Raw genomic sequence first — 17541 nt, forward strand, 5'->3', positions numbered from 1 at the left:
AATAAAAGGAAACGCTCATACTGACAGTTTTAAAAACATTTCCTTGGCGCACAAAGTTTTGATTTTTATTCTAGGAGAAATGATGAAGTATGTCACGGGTATTTCTTTAGCCTAAAAATGTTAGAGCTTTTCAGCCGCTAAAAGAGCCGCAGTCAGACTTTTCTACACGGGTCACTGGAAGGGAACCTCAGTGGGTTGTCATGGATTTGATGGTACAGTAAACTCCCCATTATCTGGCATTCAAGTAACCGGCACTCTCGAGCTACCAAATTAAAAACAAATTAAGGGAGTGTCCCCCCCAAAAAATGTTTTAATTATTATTTTTTGCCAGTTGTTTGACAGACGTGCACACAAAATGTTAGCAACTATCAATTCTCTGTTTACATGTTGCTGCTGGCTAGCGGCTAGATTTGGCAGCTGAATGTAAACAGGCAGTCGGAGGGAGCAATAGCCAGCCTGCTATTGGCTATTTTAAATTGCAATAGCAGGCTTGCTATTGTACCCACCCACTGCCTGCTGTCAATGAGCAGAGGAGTGGACCTGAGTGAGAAAGGGGAATGGGGTTGGGGATGTGGTTGTATGAGAGTTAATATTAACTCTCAAGCAACCAGAAACGACAGTGATTCGACATCTACCGATCCCGTGGGTGCCAGTTAACTGGGAGTTTACTGTAGTTGGTCTTAAGTTGTTCACGACCAGGAGGTCTTTCTTTTCATTAACCCTCAATGTAAGATGTTCATTCTCCCACTAACCCTCATAAGGGGTTCCTTCTTAACCAGGTAATCCTTCTATTGACCCCCCAGTGTAATTGGTGCATTCTCCAACTGACCCCCGACAGAAGATGATTCCTTCCACCCACTGTCCCCCCGATGTGAGGGGTTCCAACTCTTCTTGGACATAAGGGCTTCCCTCTTCCTATTCATCCTCCTACATAAGGGCTTTCTTCTTCCCCTTGTGTAAGGGAGCATGTTTGTATTCACCTTTCCATTAACCATCAATGTAAAGTAAAAATACTATTTCCACTTTTGGCATTTCCCCCTATTTTGCGTTTTATGATCATCAGTGAGAATAGATTTGTTGGATAGGCAAGGGGGTGTAAAAAAAATATTTACTCTGGCTGTCTCAATCATTTGGTAATCCTCATTCTTTCTTCTTCCTATTGCTGATCACACTAATGAGAGAGAGAGAGAGACCTTGGTTTACGAGCATAATTCATTTCGGAAGCAAGCTTGTAATCCAAAGCGCTTGTATATCAAAGCGAATTTCCCCATAGGAAATAATGGAAGTTCAGATGATTCGTTCCACAACCCAAAAATATTCATATAAAATGATTACAATACTGTACGGTAATATAATACTGTATAAAATATAAAGAAAAAAAAACAATTACAGGTACCTTCGTGGCTGGTGTGAGGGGGACAAGAGAGAGGAGGATTATTGTGTAGGACGACTTTCACTATCGCTAACGGAATCACTGCTATCTCTTTCCTCAATGGAATCTTTTTCATTTCGTGAAACCTTAACAAGGAATATATCCAATGTGACATTGCATTGTCGTTAAACAGACTCATCGCTCGCACTGCTACAGCCTTATTCGGGTGGTGCTTTTCTACAAAATGTTGCTCTTATTGCAAGACATTGCTTGTATATCAAGGCAAAATCTCTCAGAAATATTTGCTTGTCTTGCAAAACACTCTCAAACCAAGTTACTTGTAAACCAAGCCGTATTAGTCCAGTAGACAAGATGTCAAAAAAGACAAAAACGCAGTATTGCAGTGTGCAATGATACCTTTCTTATTGGACTAACAAAATATATACAAGACAAGCAAATATAAGCTTGTCTTATTTCTATATATGTGTGTGTGTCCTATATAGATATATCTGCTCAAATTATAACATGAGAAGGAGAACGATGCTGGCACTGAGTCAGGGGCTGCCCCCTGCTCACTCACCTCCGGAGTCGGGTAGGACACGAAGGATGGCTGCTTGGAGAATTGACTGTCCCTCCGGCTCTAAGCCCCAGCAATCACGAAGCTGGTAGATGAGTCATTGCCCGCCCTCCGGCTTCCTGATTGGTCTGAAAGCCAGCTCCATCCTTCTTCGTCACTTGGTGACGAGGGAGCATGAAGACATCTTCCCGGCTAATCAGGAAGCCGGGCGGCGAGTCATTACACACCGCCCGGCTTCCCTAATGGTACTTCTGGTGTTTGTATTTGGTATCGGCGAGTACCGGGGGAAAAAAAAACATCGGTACTAGATACTGAAAAACCCAGTATGTGTGCATCCCTTTTAAAAATACATTCAAGTACATATTAACAAAAATGTATCTTATTTGTGTATCACTTGGCTGTAGATCCTCAAATCATCTCTGAGTTGGTGCTGACACTGTACTTCCTTCTGGAGGGTGGCTACCTGTGTTCCCAATGATCCCTGAGTGTGTTGTTAAGTAGCCACCGCTTCAAGCTCACTCCTATGATAGTCTATAATCTCGTGTTTAGTTTACTAATTTTGTATTGAAAATTGAAATCATAGTCCATCACAGGAGTGAGCTGGTTGCTACTTTAGAGTGGTGGTTACTTGGTCAGTGGTGACTACTTTACACACAGCCTTTTAAGATACATGTGCTCAAAATAGTTTGTTATAATATGAAGCTGTCCATGCCTTGAGGCATTATATTTTTCTAAAATTCAATATAAATGAGAGCGCCAGAACAGCTGCTTGCCATTTTGTGCATTGTATGATATTTTTTTAAATGCACCATCCAATTTTCTTGTAGCAGTAGAATAAAAGAAATCCATGGGTTCCTTGTAATGTGATCAAAATTTGTTCAGCAATGGATTTTAATTTTAAATTCAATTCTATTTATTGCACGATAAGATTAGTAACATATATTGATACCGGAGTTTATAATCATTACAGCACCATAACTGACACAATTGTCTAACACCACATCCTAGATTTTTAACCAGAAGGCATACAGTTTGACTACATAGTAGCCATTATGTCGGGATTTTTGAGTTGTGACAAGTACCATATATTAAAATATATACATTTTTCTTATTAACAATTTAAAAAGTCAGTCATAAAATCAGTATGTAGAAAAATAACCCAGCTTCGTATACTTCTACCAACGTCAGATCATCTTTGTATCTATACAGAATTCCAAAGTCCACGGTATATATTACACGCTGTCCAACCCTATAAGTATAGGTGTCCAAGATGAGAGCTAGACGTGGTACTGCATCACAGCCGAAAACAATTAGTAGAGGTCTCTCACTTCCACTAATTGTTTTCGGCTGTGATGAGGAGAGTACTGGTTTATTCTGGTTAAAAGGCACCTGTAGTCTAAAAGGAAAAAAAAAATGCATAGTCCCAAGGGTAGCCTAAGAGCAAAGCTATAATGCAAACTGTACAAATAAAATTTACACCGTAAGAGACCATCTCTGAGAAAATCATGTACCCTCTCTAACCCATCCTGTATGGTGTTTTTTTTTATGAAGCAAGATATACTCGCCTATGTCCACTCTCCAGGTCCCTGCCTACACAATTTTCAATTGCGGGAACTGCTGATCCAGCTCTGCAAATGGTGTCTGCAGTCCCCTACTGGATCCCGACAGGACCCCACCCCTGGACAGCATGTAGGAAGTATCCATGTCACACAGGCAGTGATGTGGACACCTGAAGAAGAACCTAGAGGAGAAGAAGGTTAGGGTAGATGTTGTCCAAGAGATGGTTACATTATTAAGGTGTGTTGCCAAGGCTGTGAGAATGAATCTTTGTAGTTTGCTGCCCAGCCAATCCAGTTGTTGTTCATTGTGCACCATCTGTTGTTCATGTCACGGCTGTCAAACTAATTGATAATGAAAATCATTGACAACTATTTTTATTATGGATTATTATCGACTTAGTTGTTGCAGCCCTACTTTACAGTTTTTTTTTTTTCTTACACAGAGCATACTAGGCCCTAGGTTCATTTTTTTGGTCTGAGTAATGTATATCTATTTAAAGTACTTTTTATTCCTGCATTTTTCTAAAATCCAGCTGTCTCTGTGTTTTTTATATGCACGGTGCCCCTTTTTATAATACATGTAATGCAGGGCAATAATGCTCATAATTACTTCTTAAAACGAGAAAGTAACTTGGTGCTTACACTTGTAACGAATGCTTCTCCAACACAGACACTTGTGTCACTGCTTTCTTTGTCTGGGGGCCAGCTGGACTCGGCACATTTGTCACCACCTGTCATCCTCTGTGTAGTCTGCTTGTCCATGGTCTCTTTATTCAGTAAGCTAAAGTACAGTAACCCCTACCAGCCGATCAGTGAATATGACTGTAGATTTCACAAATATGATTGGTTTCCACAGAAGGCGACACTTTGCTGTTTTTTTGTTTTCTATGTTACATACTTCTGCAAATGTTTTGCAATTTTTGGTTTCCTAGACCACAATATATGACCATACCATGCATGCTACAACACTACTGCCCTTATGGTATAGTTTTATTGCTAATTTAGTTGCACATAGCATGGTTCTAGTGTTGTTGCTTCAGGTTCCTTCACATTTGCTTGCATTGTGCTTGACAAAGACAGGTTGGCAATGAGCTGTGGCTGAATTGGAGACTCTTAAGGACCATACATCCTGTACCCACAGGGAGCTTAAAGTGATATTAAAGCCAACAAATGTTTTTCATTTCTCCTTTCTTGCTGGAGGCTGTTGTTTTAAAGTACTTCTTTCCTCGTTTTCTAGTGTGTCCCCGCCATGCTCTTCCACCTGCACGGGTGCCACCATTGTTCTAATGGAGGCACCCGTGCGCACTCGTCCCCGCTCTTCCCTGCAGTGGCTGTGTGCGTCCATAGACACACACATCCCTGTGGCAGGCCACGCCCCTTCCTTCGCTGATTGATGGCAGAGGAGCCTAAGGCTCCTCTGCCATCAGTATCCTCCCCTGCAACCCAGGAATTCGGGGTACAGAGGATCGCTTCGGGACCGGCGGCGGGGACAAGCGCAGCTGAGAGGTAAGTGTGGGGGGACTGGGGTTAAAAAAAAAAGGTCCTGGGCTGTTTTTACCGTAATGCAGAGAATGCATTAAGGTAAACGCCCAGACCTTAATACTACTTTAAAGTGTATTTCCACTTTTGTACCAAAATTGGGCTAACACGTTTTATATTTGCTACATGTTTCTCATTCACATCGTATAAATGTAAAAAAAAAATGTAAAATGCTGTTTGTGCAATACATGCTCTATTCTGGAAGAAAAATCCTTCTCTGTACTGAGTTTTTTTTTTGCTCTGGGATGCAAGAGGGGCTGGGCAGGTTAATGCTAACATAATTAACCCTGTCTGTACTGTGCTGGAAGATCTAATGTTCAGTAGTAAACTAGATGTGAACACTGTCCTGTTAAGGGGTTAAAGATCTAGAAGCATTATTTTGTTCATAAGGGGAAACTCAGTCTGTCCCTAGTCTTTCTACAGCAGCGGCTCTCAACCTGTGGGTCGGGACCCCTTCAGGGGTCGAATGACAATTTGCCAGGGGTCGCCGGGAGTCTCCCACTATTAGATAGCTATTAGATTATCATTATTATAATAAAAGCTGACACCCTCGGCTTGTGTTTATATGGTTTGCCATTTTAGCTGTTACAACAGTGGTTCTCAAGCTGTGGGGTCGCTGTGTGATTTCTGCTGTGCTCGGTGAGAGTCCTCCTCAGCCCTCTCCTAGCGCAGCAGTGTCCGTTCTCCCGCCACGCCGCCAGATGTTGCAGCAGCCGCTTCAACCCTAAATTTTACTGTTGTGGGTCACCACAACTTGGCAAATGTTACCAAGGGGTCCCGGCCCTAGGAAGGTTGAGAACCACTGTTCTACAGGGACTTGCTGAGTTTCCTGTCACTTGGAAATTGAAAGCAAAACTTTAAAAGGCCATCTACACAAACACATCTAAAAGGTAAATCATTTTTCAAAAATAAATGTTTCGTTATGCTGTGTGAATAGGAGCACATAACAAACATGTTCCTCAAATTTGTGTGCAAAAAGGAAATCCTACTTTACACCACTGTAGAAAAAAAAAAAGGACTGAATGAAACATTTATTTTAATGTTTCCTCTGTATACTGGAGATATGTTCGTTCACTATGCATCCTTGTCTGATAACTGCGCTTTCCTCAGAACAGTACAATGCGACATACGCAGCTAAATGTGCCATGTCATGTACATGTTGCCTTCATTACTTGGACAGCATTAAAAAAAAAACAAAGGTACTTTTTTAAAAAAATGTATGTGCTTTACACACTGTATAATAAAGATCGATAGATGGATGGATAGAGGGAGCAGAGGTTTCCTGGTTTTATTTTATTGTAAAGGGCATTTTTTTTTTTTTGGAGTGCCATTTTTTTTCTTCCACTTGTTAAGTTTGAGGGTTTGTTTACAACATCTCCAGACCAGAACAGTTCTATCTGGACCAAAAAATGTATACACATTAATTAAATTCCAATGTTAAAAAGGAGGCTAGTTCACACCATTGCGTTCAGTTCCACAGCTTCTTTTTTTTTTTTTTTAAACAAAAACGTCCAGCATGCTGCATTTTTTTTTCTGGCCTGGAACAATCCAAAATGCACCAGAATGCACAGGAACTGCTATCAACATTTTAACAATCTGCGATAAGGACTTATTCACAGCATTGCCAGACCAGATCTGGATGCGTTTCTGTAAACTCGGGTATGTGCGTTTAACGTCTTTTTGATGTGTTGCTGTACCAGTTTTTTATCTCATTTGGACTTCTAGTGCATTCTGGATTCTTTCGATGCATTCCAGTGCTTTCCAGACAAAAAAAATAAATAGTGCTTGCAGTACTTTAAATGTTGTGGAACTGAATGCAGTGCAAAAAAACTTTCTGATCTGGTCTGAGGGCTCGGTCACACCATAAATAGTGCGTTCCAGAGCATTCAGCCACTGGAACGCAACCCGGCTGGCTCACTTTGTTTTGGGACAGGAGGGGGGAAGTGCGATCTGCAAAAAGTAGTGCATGCAGCATTTTTTTGTTGATCTCACTGGACCGGAACGCAGGCATTAATGTGCCACGTGTATGTACAGGTGCTGTCGATCGCACTGCGGGCAGGGGGCGTGGGTGTGGAACCATTTACATCAATGCACCACCACGCCCCCTCTCGTTCCAAAACAAAGTGAGCCGGCTGGGTTGCGTTCCAGAGGCCAACTGCTCTGGAAGGCCCTCTTTATGGTGTGACTGGGCCCTCATCGTGTTGTGAATGGGCCCTAAGACTGGGGGCTTGTTCACACCACGTCCGGATCATGTCCAGACCAGAACAGTTTGTTCCCGGAATGAAAAAAGCATCCCTATGGTATTTCTGGCCTCAGCGCAGTCCATTCCAGTCCGGACAAAAAAAATAAATACTGCTCATCTAATTTTCTCTGGTCTGGAAGGCATCAAAAACACCTAAATGCACACAAACACATGCAAATGCACTGAACTGCACCTGTAAGCCCATTTTAGGCAAACCCGGCAAAGCGAACTGCTTTTGCAGATCTGGTCCAGGCATGGTGTGAACATAGCCTGGAAGATGAGACTGGTTCCATTCAGAAGGATAGAACCTAGATAATCCTCTCTGTTACCAATGAACTAATAAGTGAGCGGTTCTTGACATCTGCGGTCATGATGTTGCAGTAAGTAGACACCTGGAAACAGAGCATCTTGTAAGCCAGCAATGTTTTCCTCAGTACAAGTGGGCTCCTACAGAATCTCAGCCTTCCATGTTCAGGCTCGTAGCTCGCCAAAGCACTTGGGCACTTCAGGAACCTGGGTACTTACTATGAGAAAAAAACCTGTCCTGCAGGTGCCCGACAACATTTCCCTGTTAAAAGGAATATGGAATGGACACATTGGATGTTAAAGAATCTCGGATTGTGGTGTTATGCATACAATAATGTCTTCTATGTTTACTTTTATGATAGATGTGATGCAGATCCTTCAGCTCTAGCTAACTATGTTATCGCCTTGGTCAAGAAAGACAAGTCGAATGAGGAGCTCAAGGCTATTTGTGCCGACCAGTTGGATGTTTTCCTACAAAAAGGTAAAGATCTGCTTTTTTTTTTTTTTCCCCTTGTAGTTGTTAAGTGGAATTTAAATTACTATTAACCCCTTCGTGACTGACGACGTACAGTGTATGTCGCCAGCATCGGGGCTGTTTAAACAGACTCCCGGCAACTTTTGCCGCCGGGACTCTGTTTAAACTTGTAGAGCCGACTGTCGGCTTTACAACAGAAGCGATCCTGGCGACTTACCTGTCGCCAGATCGCTTCTGCGTCCCGTAGAAGGAGCCGCCCTTCCCCCACCGGACACCCCCGCCGTGCTTCCCGGGCTCCGTTGCCCCTCCTACAGGCCCGGGACCGGCAATCTTTGTGTCCGCGGGGAGCTGGGGAGGAGGTCGACGAACTTCCGTTCATCGATCCCCTCCCCGTTCTATGGGACCGGTAGCGATGCAGATTGCATCACTTCCGGTCCCTGGGCTGTCAGTTCTGGGCTCCTGCAGCAAATACTTTTTTCAGTAATGAATCCATGATAAAATAAATATACTTAGTCCAGCAAAGCATTTTTACATTTCTGCCCAAACGCATACAGTCATCATGTTTTTGAATAGCTGGGTCCAACTCTCTCAGCTTTGTGTCCCTGAACTTCCTGTACAAGGGACAGAACAGTTCACTGAAGCTGTCCATCTATTAGCTTGGAGGCGGTAGGAAGGAGGAGCAGTGCAGTGCTTTGCCTTACTGTGCCTGTGTGTTTGTGGAAACGCACCGATTACTAGAACACCCAATGGTGGCTCCATAGAAGGAAGGATGCACGCTAATATTGGATATCAGGGCCAGTGCTGAGAGGACAAGCTGATTCTTTAGGAAACTACATTTTTTAAACGCCAAGAAGCAGCATCCATTGTATGTGATTTAATCAGCATTCAAAATTGCTTTAAAACACTTTGCCTTTAATATCACTTTAAAGATGAACACCGGGCAAAAATATTCTTAACCCTTGCAGTGGGGCTACCCCTGCACTGCAAGGGTTAAAGGAGAACTATGGGAACCAACTTTTTTGCATTTTTAGTTGTCTTATGATACAGGAATACATTTTGCAGTATATTACACTAAATTGTAAGCCTATGGTGCATTTTGGATTACAGGAGTACATTGCAAAATGTATTTCTGTATCACAAGGAATCTAAAAATGCAAAAAAAGTGTACCCCCATAGTTCTTCTTTAACCACTTCCAGCGGGTTCACGTAAATGTACGTCGTCCGCTGGAAGTGGTTATACCAAGAACACGGCTGCTGCACCCGTGTTCTTGGTACCGTTTTAAACGGCAGACGATTGCTGTTTAAATACAAGCGACCCGGCATCTGTACAGGCGCCAGATCGCTTGTGCGTCGTCGTGTGTCCCCTCCTCGTCAGCTTCTTGGGCTCCGCTGTTCCCTGTGCGAGCCTGGGACCGGTGTGGTTGGTCTCCCCTGGTGGATCGGAGGAGAGAATCTCCTCCATTCACAAATATGTGAACGGATGTATTGTTTCATAATCAGGGCTTGAAGAATTTGGCGGTGTCTCACCAGTCAGTCAAAAATTTCACCAGTCAGCATGACCGGACTATAGCCTTGCAATATATGTTAAAAATTTTTGGGGACAGATAGAGCTTTGTTTTGTGACCCCACGAAAGGCGGCCATACACTATGCAAATTTCAGCCAGTTCTTGAGGAATAGGCCAAAATTCACACAGTCAGCACCCCTTTTGGCTGACATCCCTTAATCAGCTGATCGAAGGAGCCAGTCGGAAAATCTTACAAACGGAGCGGGCAGCTAATGAGCTCTGTTAGGGTATTCTGACAGTGGCTGGCGGCTGCTGTCAGAATACAAAAGAAACAGCGGGATTCCTTGATCGACACACTCGTAGTGTTGATGGAAGAATGTGATCTTTTTTTTTTTTTTTCCCGTTCAGCCCGTGGAATGAACTTAACAAATAGAGCAGTGTATGGCCAACCTAAAAGCAGGGCAGAGCATGTAAGAGCTGGTATTCCTCATTTCATTCTTGTTATAAAGATGGTTTTCTCCTATCCCCAATTAGGGTTTTTTTTTTTTTTTGTGGCTTTAACAATGTTAATAAATCGCTGACCCAATACATCTCATACATGAGCAGGAAGCGCAAAACTTTTAGCACTGTGTACAAGACATACTGCGAGAGAGTTCAGTACGTTAATTAACAACGTTTTATTTTTCAGAAACAAATGAGTTTGTGGATAAACTCTTTGAAAGCCTGCACACAAGAAGTTATCTTCCTCTTGAGGAATCTCTAAAAGAGGAAGAAAAGGAGGAAACCTCTGAGAATCGTCACATGGCTCTGCCAGGGACTATGCAGGTGAGGGTTTTCTTGGTATAAAATCTTATCCATTAGTGTTAAATACAGCATTCTAGACTGCCTCTCTTATATGGGATTAAGTGTTAAGATCAGTGAGGTCTGCTTTATAGGTTTATAGCCCAGATATAAATAGAATGAGCCAGCGCACCCAAGTGCTTTGCATAAATAGACTGTATCAACAATAATTGTAACCTTTTTTCTGATGTAAAGATGCTGACACAAAAAACATCTGATACAATGGTAAGAGATGTAACAATTAAAGCATACCGGTGTTCTATCGAGGTGGTGAACTCGTCGAGATCTCAGACTCATGACATTGCGTCCGTTGTAGATTTCGACGAGATGGCGCTACTGCACCTGCTCCAGCCATCAGTTTTAGCAATCCTTGATGACTTCTTCAGTCGCCATAGGTGCGCCTGTGCGGCATAAAAATTGTGATCGAGTTCTCCAACTCCCGTCGGTGCTTGTGGCATCGGGTGCTCACACAGGCACACTGCCGCAGATTGTAGAGCTTGATCCTTCACTTGGGTTGCTGCACAGGCGCACTGACGGGAGTTGGAGGTCTCGACGAGTTAGAGAATTCGATAGGACACCGGCATACAATTACAAAAGCAGCTCAGTCAGAGAGAGGCCCCAAAAGCCATTGTTTCTGGTAATAAACCCATTCCTCAAGGTTGAACTACATGTGCGCTCTCCACTAGTCTTTTTAAAATGGCAACCTATAGCCTACATACATAGATTGGTTTATAAAGAGTGCTCTTTTAGCTGTTTTTACTGAAGATTTATTGATTATGAAAAAATATGAATTTCTATAAAGTAACCAAGGGTTATACTGCTGGAGAAATGGACACTAGGCACACAGAAACTGAAGTCCAGCCCCCTAAAAGACTATAACCTTTCACTCCTGCCTAGTTATGCTTGGTGTTCTCGGGAGGATAGATGTCTCCTTCCTCTCTGCTGTATTTTTCACTTGAATTGAAAGATTTCTACTCTCAATAACTACTGGTGGGTTTATTCTAGATATTGAATATGTGGCAAGTTTCTCCAGTTATCCAGCCAGCAAAGAATTTTCCGGTTAGTATGCTGGTGTTCTGTCTGTGACAGTCCTATGGTCAGCAGTGACATCCTGTCTGTGTTGCAGTGGTACAAGACTCTGCTTTACAGCCCCGGCAAGTTATCTGGGCACTCCTTGTAGAGTGTTTGGACCTGAGCTACGGCAGTTCACCTAAGCCAGTATCGGAGACTTTGCAAATGTGTGCGGTTGTCTATTCCTGGCATTCTCTAGGAATTTTCTACAGTCAACCAAGAAGTGCAGATATTCCCAGTTAGTTTAGTATACTGTAGAAATCATACTGATGCTACATGTGATTTTTGCAGAAACAGCGATACCAGACTGGCCATTTGTAAGGGATTAAAGTTCTCTATTTACGACTGACTTGCCTTATACTTCATGTAACTAGCAACCTGACCACATAGGGGCATACCACCTTGTTTCTATCTTGGGCTGTACTTTCTCTGATGCTGTTGGCCAGGTGTTGTTAAAGGCCTATCTGCCTTTTTAACTTTCCCGCATCTTCCAGACCCACAGCGTTTCCACCCCAATCAAGATATTGTGTCCCCTTACCTTTGTCCAGCTCTGGTTCACCCCAAAAAGATTGCTCTCTTATGTCTGGATGGGGTGAAGGCCAATGGGGTTTACCTCTTGGCCAGAGCTGCTTTTAGGCAGATGGAATCCCTGTTTTGTTATTCCAGAAGGTCCTAAAAGAGATTCTCCAGCTTCCAGGTCCACTATTTTTAAGTGAATTCGATTGGTTGCAGGGGTGTGGAAATTATTTTTTCTTAAATACTTGTCTAAGGACTAAAGCAGGAGCCCCGATATACTTGCCCCTCATGACAATCTACTAATCTAAATTATTTTACCCAAAACTGTATTTAACCGCGTTAAGCGCTTCTCATTGGACCGCACTGACCAACCAGTGCTTGCAGTTTGCAAAGGAAATTCCAAATCCATAGGGCAGGGCTGTGCTGGCCAGCAGTATATGGAGTACAGACAGTGCACCCGTACTAGCAGCGGGGAAGGACCGTTCACCAAACTGTAAGTATAGTGGAGGGGGCTAGTGGGTCAGATTTTTGAGTAGATTAATTCCATTTTTCGAATTACTTAGGCAGCACTCGTGTGTTTATTCACATACAAATGGCGGAGTTGGTTTTAATTTAGTAATTTTTTTTTTTAACTTAACTTTATCGCTATCACACATGGGGCTAACAAGCCCCTATGTGATAGCGTTTGGGGGGTGACGGGTTCTCTTTTGTGGAGTCTGCCCTCCAATACAGAAGATCTAGCACAGCATTGTGCTAGATCTTCTGTACAGCCCAACAGCTGAGGCAGGAAGTGCTGTGAGTACAGCACTCCTGTCTCACTAATCACTTATAGCATACGTTCACTGGTCCGCTGCCAGCTCTCCATCCTGAAATCAATGTCGTGGTCCCGGGTCCACAGCAGGGGAAGAGGGACAGACAAGCAGGCTGCTATACAAGTCTGTACAGTCGCCCAGATCACATGTGCAAAATGAGCGGCAGCTTCCGTGCTCTACATTTAGCCCTGCTTGCCCGCAGCAAGGCTAAATATAGGAAAAACAAACAAAACACCTGTCCGGCCACTGGAACTGCATGTCCCAGGCATGTCGGGCGATGGGAATTTCGCACCCCTGGGTTGTTGCAGGTTTGTCTCATGGCTCCTGCTGTGCATTCTCCCAAGACTCCGTGGGATCTGAATTTGTTTGTATTGGCACTTCAAAAAAATGACCTATGAACTGGTCAGGGATATTCTCCTTTCCACTCGCACTTGGTGCGTCTGAGTTGGCGTGCCTTGTCCTGTAAAGAAACCTTTTCTGGTCTAACAAACGGACAAGTGTTATTGAGGCTGAAGCCTCTTTCCTTCCTAAGGTGGCTTTGGCCTTTCACCTCAACCAGGAAATTGTTATTCTATCACACTGACTCCAGTTCAACAGAAGTTCCCTCCATTACTTTGGAATTACCCACACTGTCCTGCACCCCTTGCCTTAGAGGGGGGGGATTTGCATATTAATGAGCCATGATGTGATTTACATATGAATGAACTACCTCTGCATTCATATGCAAATCACTTAGTGGCTCATTAATATGCAACTCCTGCAATTTCCATATGAATATGCAGTGGGTAGTGCTAATGGCTCCTACGGCTGGGCGGATGTCAGGAGAATAGAGCCTGCTGTCTGAACAACAGAAACAAGCATTCTGGCAGTGCCCATCAGCAGCGGAGAACAAGCTCCCCCTTTCACCCCAGCAGTCTTGGTGCAGAGGGAAAAAAAAAATAATGCATTTTAAAATACTTACCACTCCCCCTCTACTTTGGTGCAGCCCGCCAATGCTGCAGCAGCTCCACCTCCTGAAGAGAAAAAAAAAACCTTCCTGTCGCACACAGGAAGGTACCAAGTAGCTGTTTCTGTATAGGGGGGCTGGGCCATACCAAGGAGTTATGTTTATTACACTGTAGAGCAAAAACTTTATATATATATATATATTAATCTCACACACACCAAAAAAGGTAGTGGGTTTTTTGAAGGCACTAAACCACACAATTGTAAAATTCAGCATTTTATTGTTTTTACAAAATATAAAAGGCATTAAAAGATTGTAGAAACATCTGCATCTGAAAATACATGATTCACAGTGTTTGTTTTTATAATTTATATGGCGTGGTAAGTAACCTCCCAGGTCTCCCCCATTGTTCAGGAGAAAAGCTTGATATATCACAGATTAAGTGGATTGTCATGAACACTTAAACATTATGATTCCTCCAAGGGGGGTGACCCAGATCTTTAACGCATTTCGCTATGCTTTTTCAGCAAGGGAAGGAGGTTCTCTGATTTTTAGACACATAAACCAGAAGAGCCATACATTTGGACAACACTGGACGCAAGCACCATCACCGTAGCTCAAATGGGACAAGTGGAAGGTAGGGCCCCCAACCAACAAAAAGATTGGACAAAAGCCTGAAAGGTATTGTCATGGGGAATAGCGCAAGGTTAGATTTAAACTGACTAGAGAGACGGGCCCTCCAAACTGGATTTGTGTCTACAATCACTCTCCATATCTCCTTGCAATAGCATCACCGCCTTCACAACATCGCCCACCGCAGCAGACCGACTGCATCCAGATCATTTTGATAGCATTTATCAACTCTTTGTTCTATCATTGTAATGTTTCTGATTTGATATTGTTGTCAGGACTGTTTGGAAGAAGAGCGGGAAAACAGAAAAAGGAAGCACCCAAGTCCTCCGCGAAATCGTTCTGATTCCAGTGAAAGACGGTGAGAATGTTTCTTCTGTCATGTACTTTGGTTATTGTATGGCGGAGTGTTTGATCTCCCAATATGTATGTTCGCTAACAAATCTTGATGCTCAATTATTGCTTTACCATTTTTTATTGGTTTTGTGTGATGCTTAAAGTGGTTGTATAGGTTAAACTTTGTCAACATGTTAACATGTCACCCTAAGGCCTTGTTCACACCAAGCGCGTTCCAAGAGCAGAGCAGTTACAGAACGGATCAAAACTGCGTCCAATGTATTCCAATAGTATTTTGGGCTCTAGTTCACACCGCAGCGTTCAGTTCCAGAGCATGTAAAAAAAACTGCAGCAAGCCCTATCTTACCTGCTCTGGAACGCATGCAAACGCATCAAAAACGCATGCAAACGACCTAGTATGCACAAAGCCCACTCTAAAAACATTTTTTTACCAAAAACGGCCCGGAGCGCATAACAAACGTGGCACAACCCACTGCACTGCGTGTGCAGAAACTCATGCAGATCTGGTCTGCATTTGGTGTGAACAAGCCTTTATAGTATAACTTCTGTTGCCCTGTTTACAATCTCAAAAATTACTAATTTTGTATTTGTAGGTGTGGTCATGTGACTGCGAATCAGCCTTGTACTCTAATTCTGTGTGGTGGGTGGTAGTGAAAGTAAACATAGTGCTGGAAGGGAGTTCCTGGGGATTGGAGCAATTTTGCCACTTTTGCTATGTGTTTTTAACCATCATTTCCATTCTGATTCCTATTCTGAGGAAACACTGTAGTCTCATCAGAGATTCTTTGTATCACTTTTGTAACACACTGACCCGGCTTGCAGCTTCACTACTCAGTGAGCTGCAAAGCGGCTCAGTGGCTATAACAGCACTGTGATCACTGCGATTTAGCTATCGCTGTGATCACAGAGCTGGGCCCCCCTAATTTGCCTTTGAGGGTCTCCTTGCGTTCCAAGGGACCCAGCAACAGCATTAATTCAATGAGCGCTGGTTGCCCTACAGACCAGCGCTTATTTTACTGCATGATGAGATTATGCCTCCACCGGTCTTTAACCAGTTGACATCCGCGGTGTTAAACCCCCTTCCCATCCAGGCCATTTTTCAGTATTCAGCGCTGCGGTACTTTAACTGACATGAAAGATCGTGACGGAATAATCCTGTCATCGGCCGGAAGGGGTTAAAGGCCAAGGACTACAGTTTCCAGGGCATCAGAAGAAATGTCGGCTACTGGCACTAGGTAATGCTTAGTTAGGGTGGAGCCTGCCGACGGTAATAATGATGTAACCCGTCACTCCCGTTTCCCAACAGCTTTTTCAAATAGAGATGCATGCGCAAAGAGGGAAATCTTCCAGATTCTGACTGAGGTAGGGGGGGATTAGGGGGAGGCCTTTCCTCAGGCCTCCCCTGCATGTTTATGGCCTCCCTCAATGTCTGAACTAAGTATCTAGATTTTCCTATGCATGGCAACAACAGAATATGCCCCATTGTGGAGGCCTGAGGTCAGGTTTTATAATCTCTGGAACCGGATTGTCCCTAATAGGAGTTCATATGGGAGTAATTATAGAATAACCTGGCACCATATAGTGATTGATACCCTCATGATGTTTAAATCTAAACTTCTGCACCCCGTGTTTTTATCGTAATTACTTGCTTAGCCAAAGTATCCCAATCTAATGTAATCTGGTAAAATGAATTCTAATACTGTTTATTAATGTCCCCATTTGTTGCTTTGATGATCAACAACATTTTAACTCCCTTTTTTCTCTACTATATGTAATACTTCTGGCTTTTATGGTTTCTTTCCTTTATCTTTTTTCCTATCTAAATAAAACTGCAATTTGTCAGTAAGCGGTGACTCAGAGGGGAATTTATCGAAACGTGAGCAGACGTAATCTGGAGCAGTTGCCCATGGCAACCAATCAGCTTCTCTCTTTATCAAAATGTAAATAAACAAGAGAAGCTGTTTACCATGTGCAACTGCTCCAGTTTTTATCCCCCCCCCCCATTATGCTTTTATTGCTAATTGAACGCCTAATGTTTTTTTGATTTTTTTTTTTTTTTATTTTTATTTTTATTTTTTTTTCAGGACAAGAGATAAAAAGAGAGAAGATGGCAAATGGAGGGATTATGAAAGACATAGAGACAGATATGACTGGCGAAGAGGCAGAAGTAAAAGTCCATCCAAAATCAAGTCTTTAAATAAAAGTAGGAGCCGAAGCAGAGGGAGAAGCAGGGACCGGGAGTCTAACAGGAGTCGAGGTACTGAACCCTACTTCTCTGTCATAAACATACAGCTTTCACCTCAGGAGGCTTGTAAGCACAGATGCATGGTTTTTCATCTTCCCATTTGTTTTCTGCAGCAGGGCAACACAGAGCTGATTGAGCCCCCCAGCTTGCCTGTTTGCCTATGCTCCCTTGTGTAGTGCTTCAAATCTTCTAGGCAGAACAAGCCCCATCAATCTGCATCAGCATGCATTTGCCATATCTATTACTACAGATGCACACAAGTATTGTGGTTCCTTTTATGTAATATTTTGTATGATGTTCTATATAGAAATTGACAGGTTTCATTTACAAAGATATACTGTTCGAAATGATGGGATCAGTGTAACCACTTGACTGTAATTTTGATCGGGATTCTGATTTAGAACAATGAAAATGCTAGTTTCTCTGGGCACCGCCACCCATTCTCAAGGTTTAATGATCATGTTCTGAGTCACAAAATATCTCTGGAAATAGTTTTGTTATTCGAAGTCTGCGTAATAACTTTATCTCCAGAATATGCTTTCATTGAAT

The 17541-nt window shown here is 42.9% G+C and overlaps 1 protein-coding gene across 1 annotated transcript in view; it reads left to right on the plus strand.

The window, feature by feature from the left end:
* The window catches only part of RBM27 (RNA binding motif protein 27), a 66700-nt gene that overhangs the window by 5816 nt on the left and 43343 nt on the right, over positions 1–17541 (plus strand). Inside the window, exons 4-7 of the mRNA XM_018561654.1 lie at positions 7958–8076; positions 10264–10379; positions 14669–14751; positions 16832–17004. Coding sequence (XP_018417156.1) covers positions 7958–8076; positions 10264–10379; positions 14669–14751; positions 16832–17004 — 491 coding nt within the window. The remainder of the gene's footprint in view (positions 1–7957; positions 8077–10263; positions 10380–14668; positions 14752–16831; positions 17005–17541) is intronic.

The sequence above is a fragment of the Nanorana parkeri genome, unplaced genomic scaffold (genome assembly GCF_000935625.1).
Source record: "Nanorana parkeri isolate BGI_ZX_2015 unplaced genomic scaffold, ASM93562v1 scaffold536, whole genome shotgun sequence".
Taxonomy (NCBI): Eukaryota; Metazoa; Chordata; class Amphibia; order Anura; family Dicroglossidae; genus Nanorana; species Nanorana parkeri.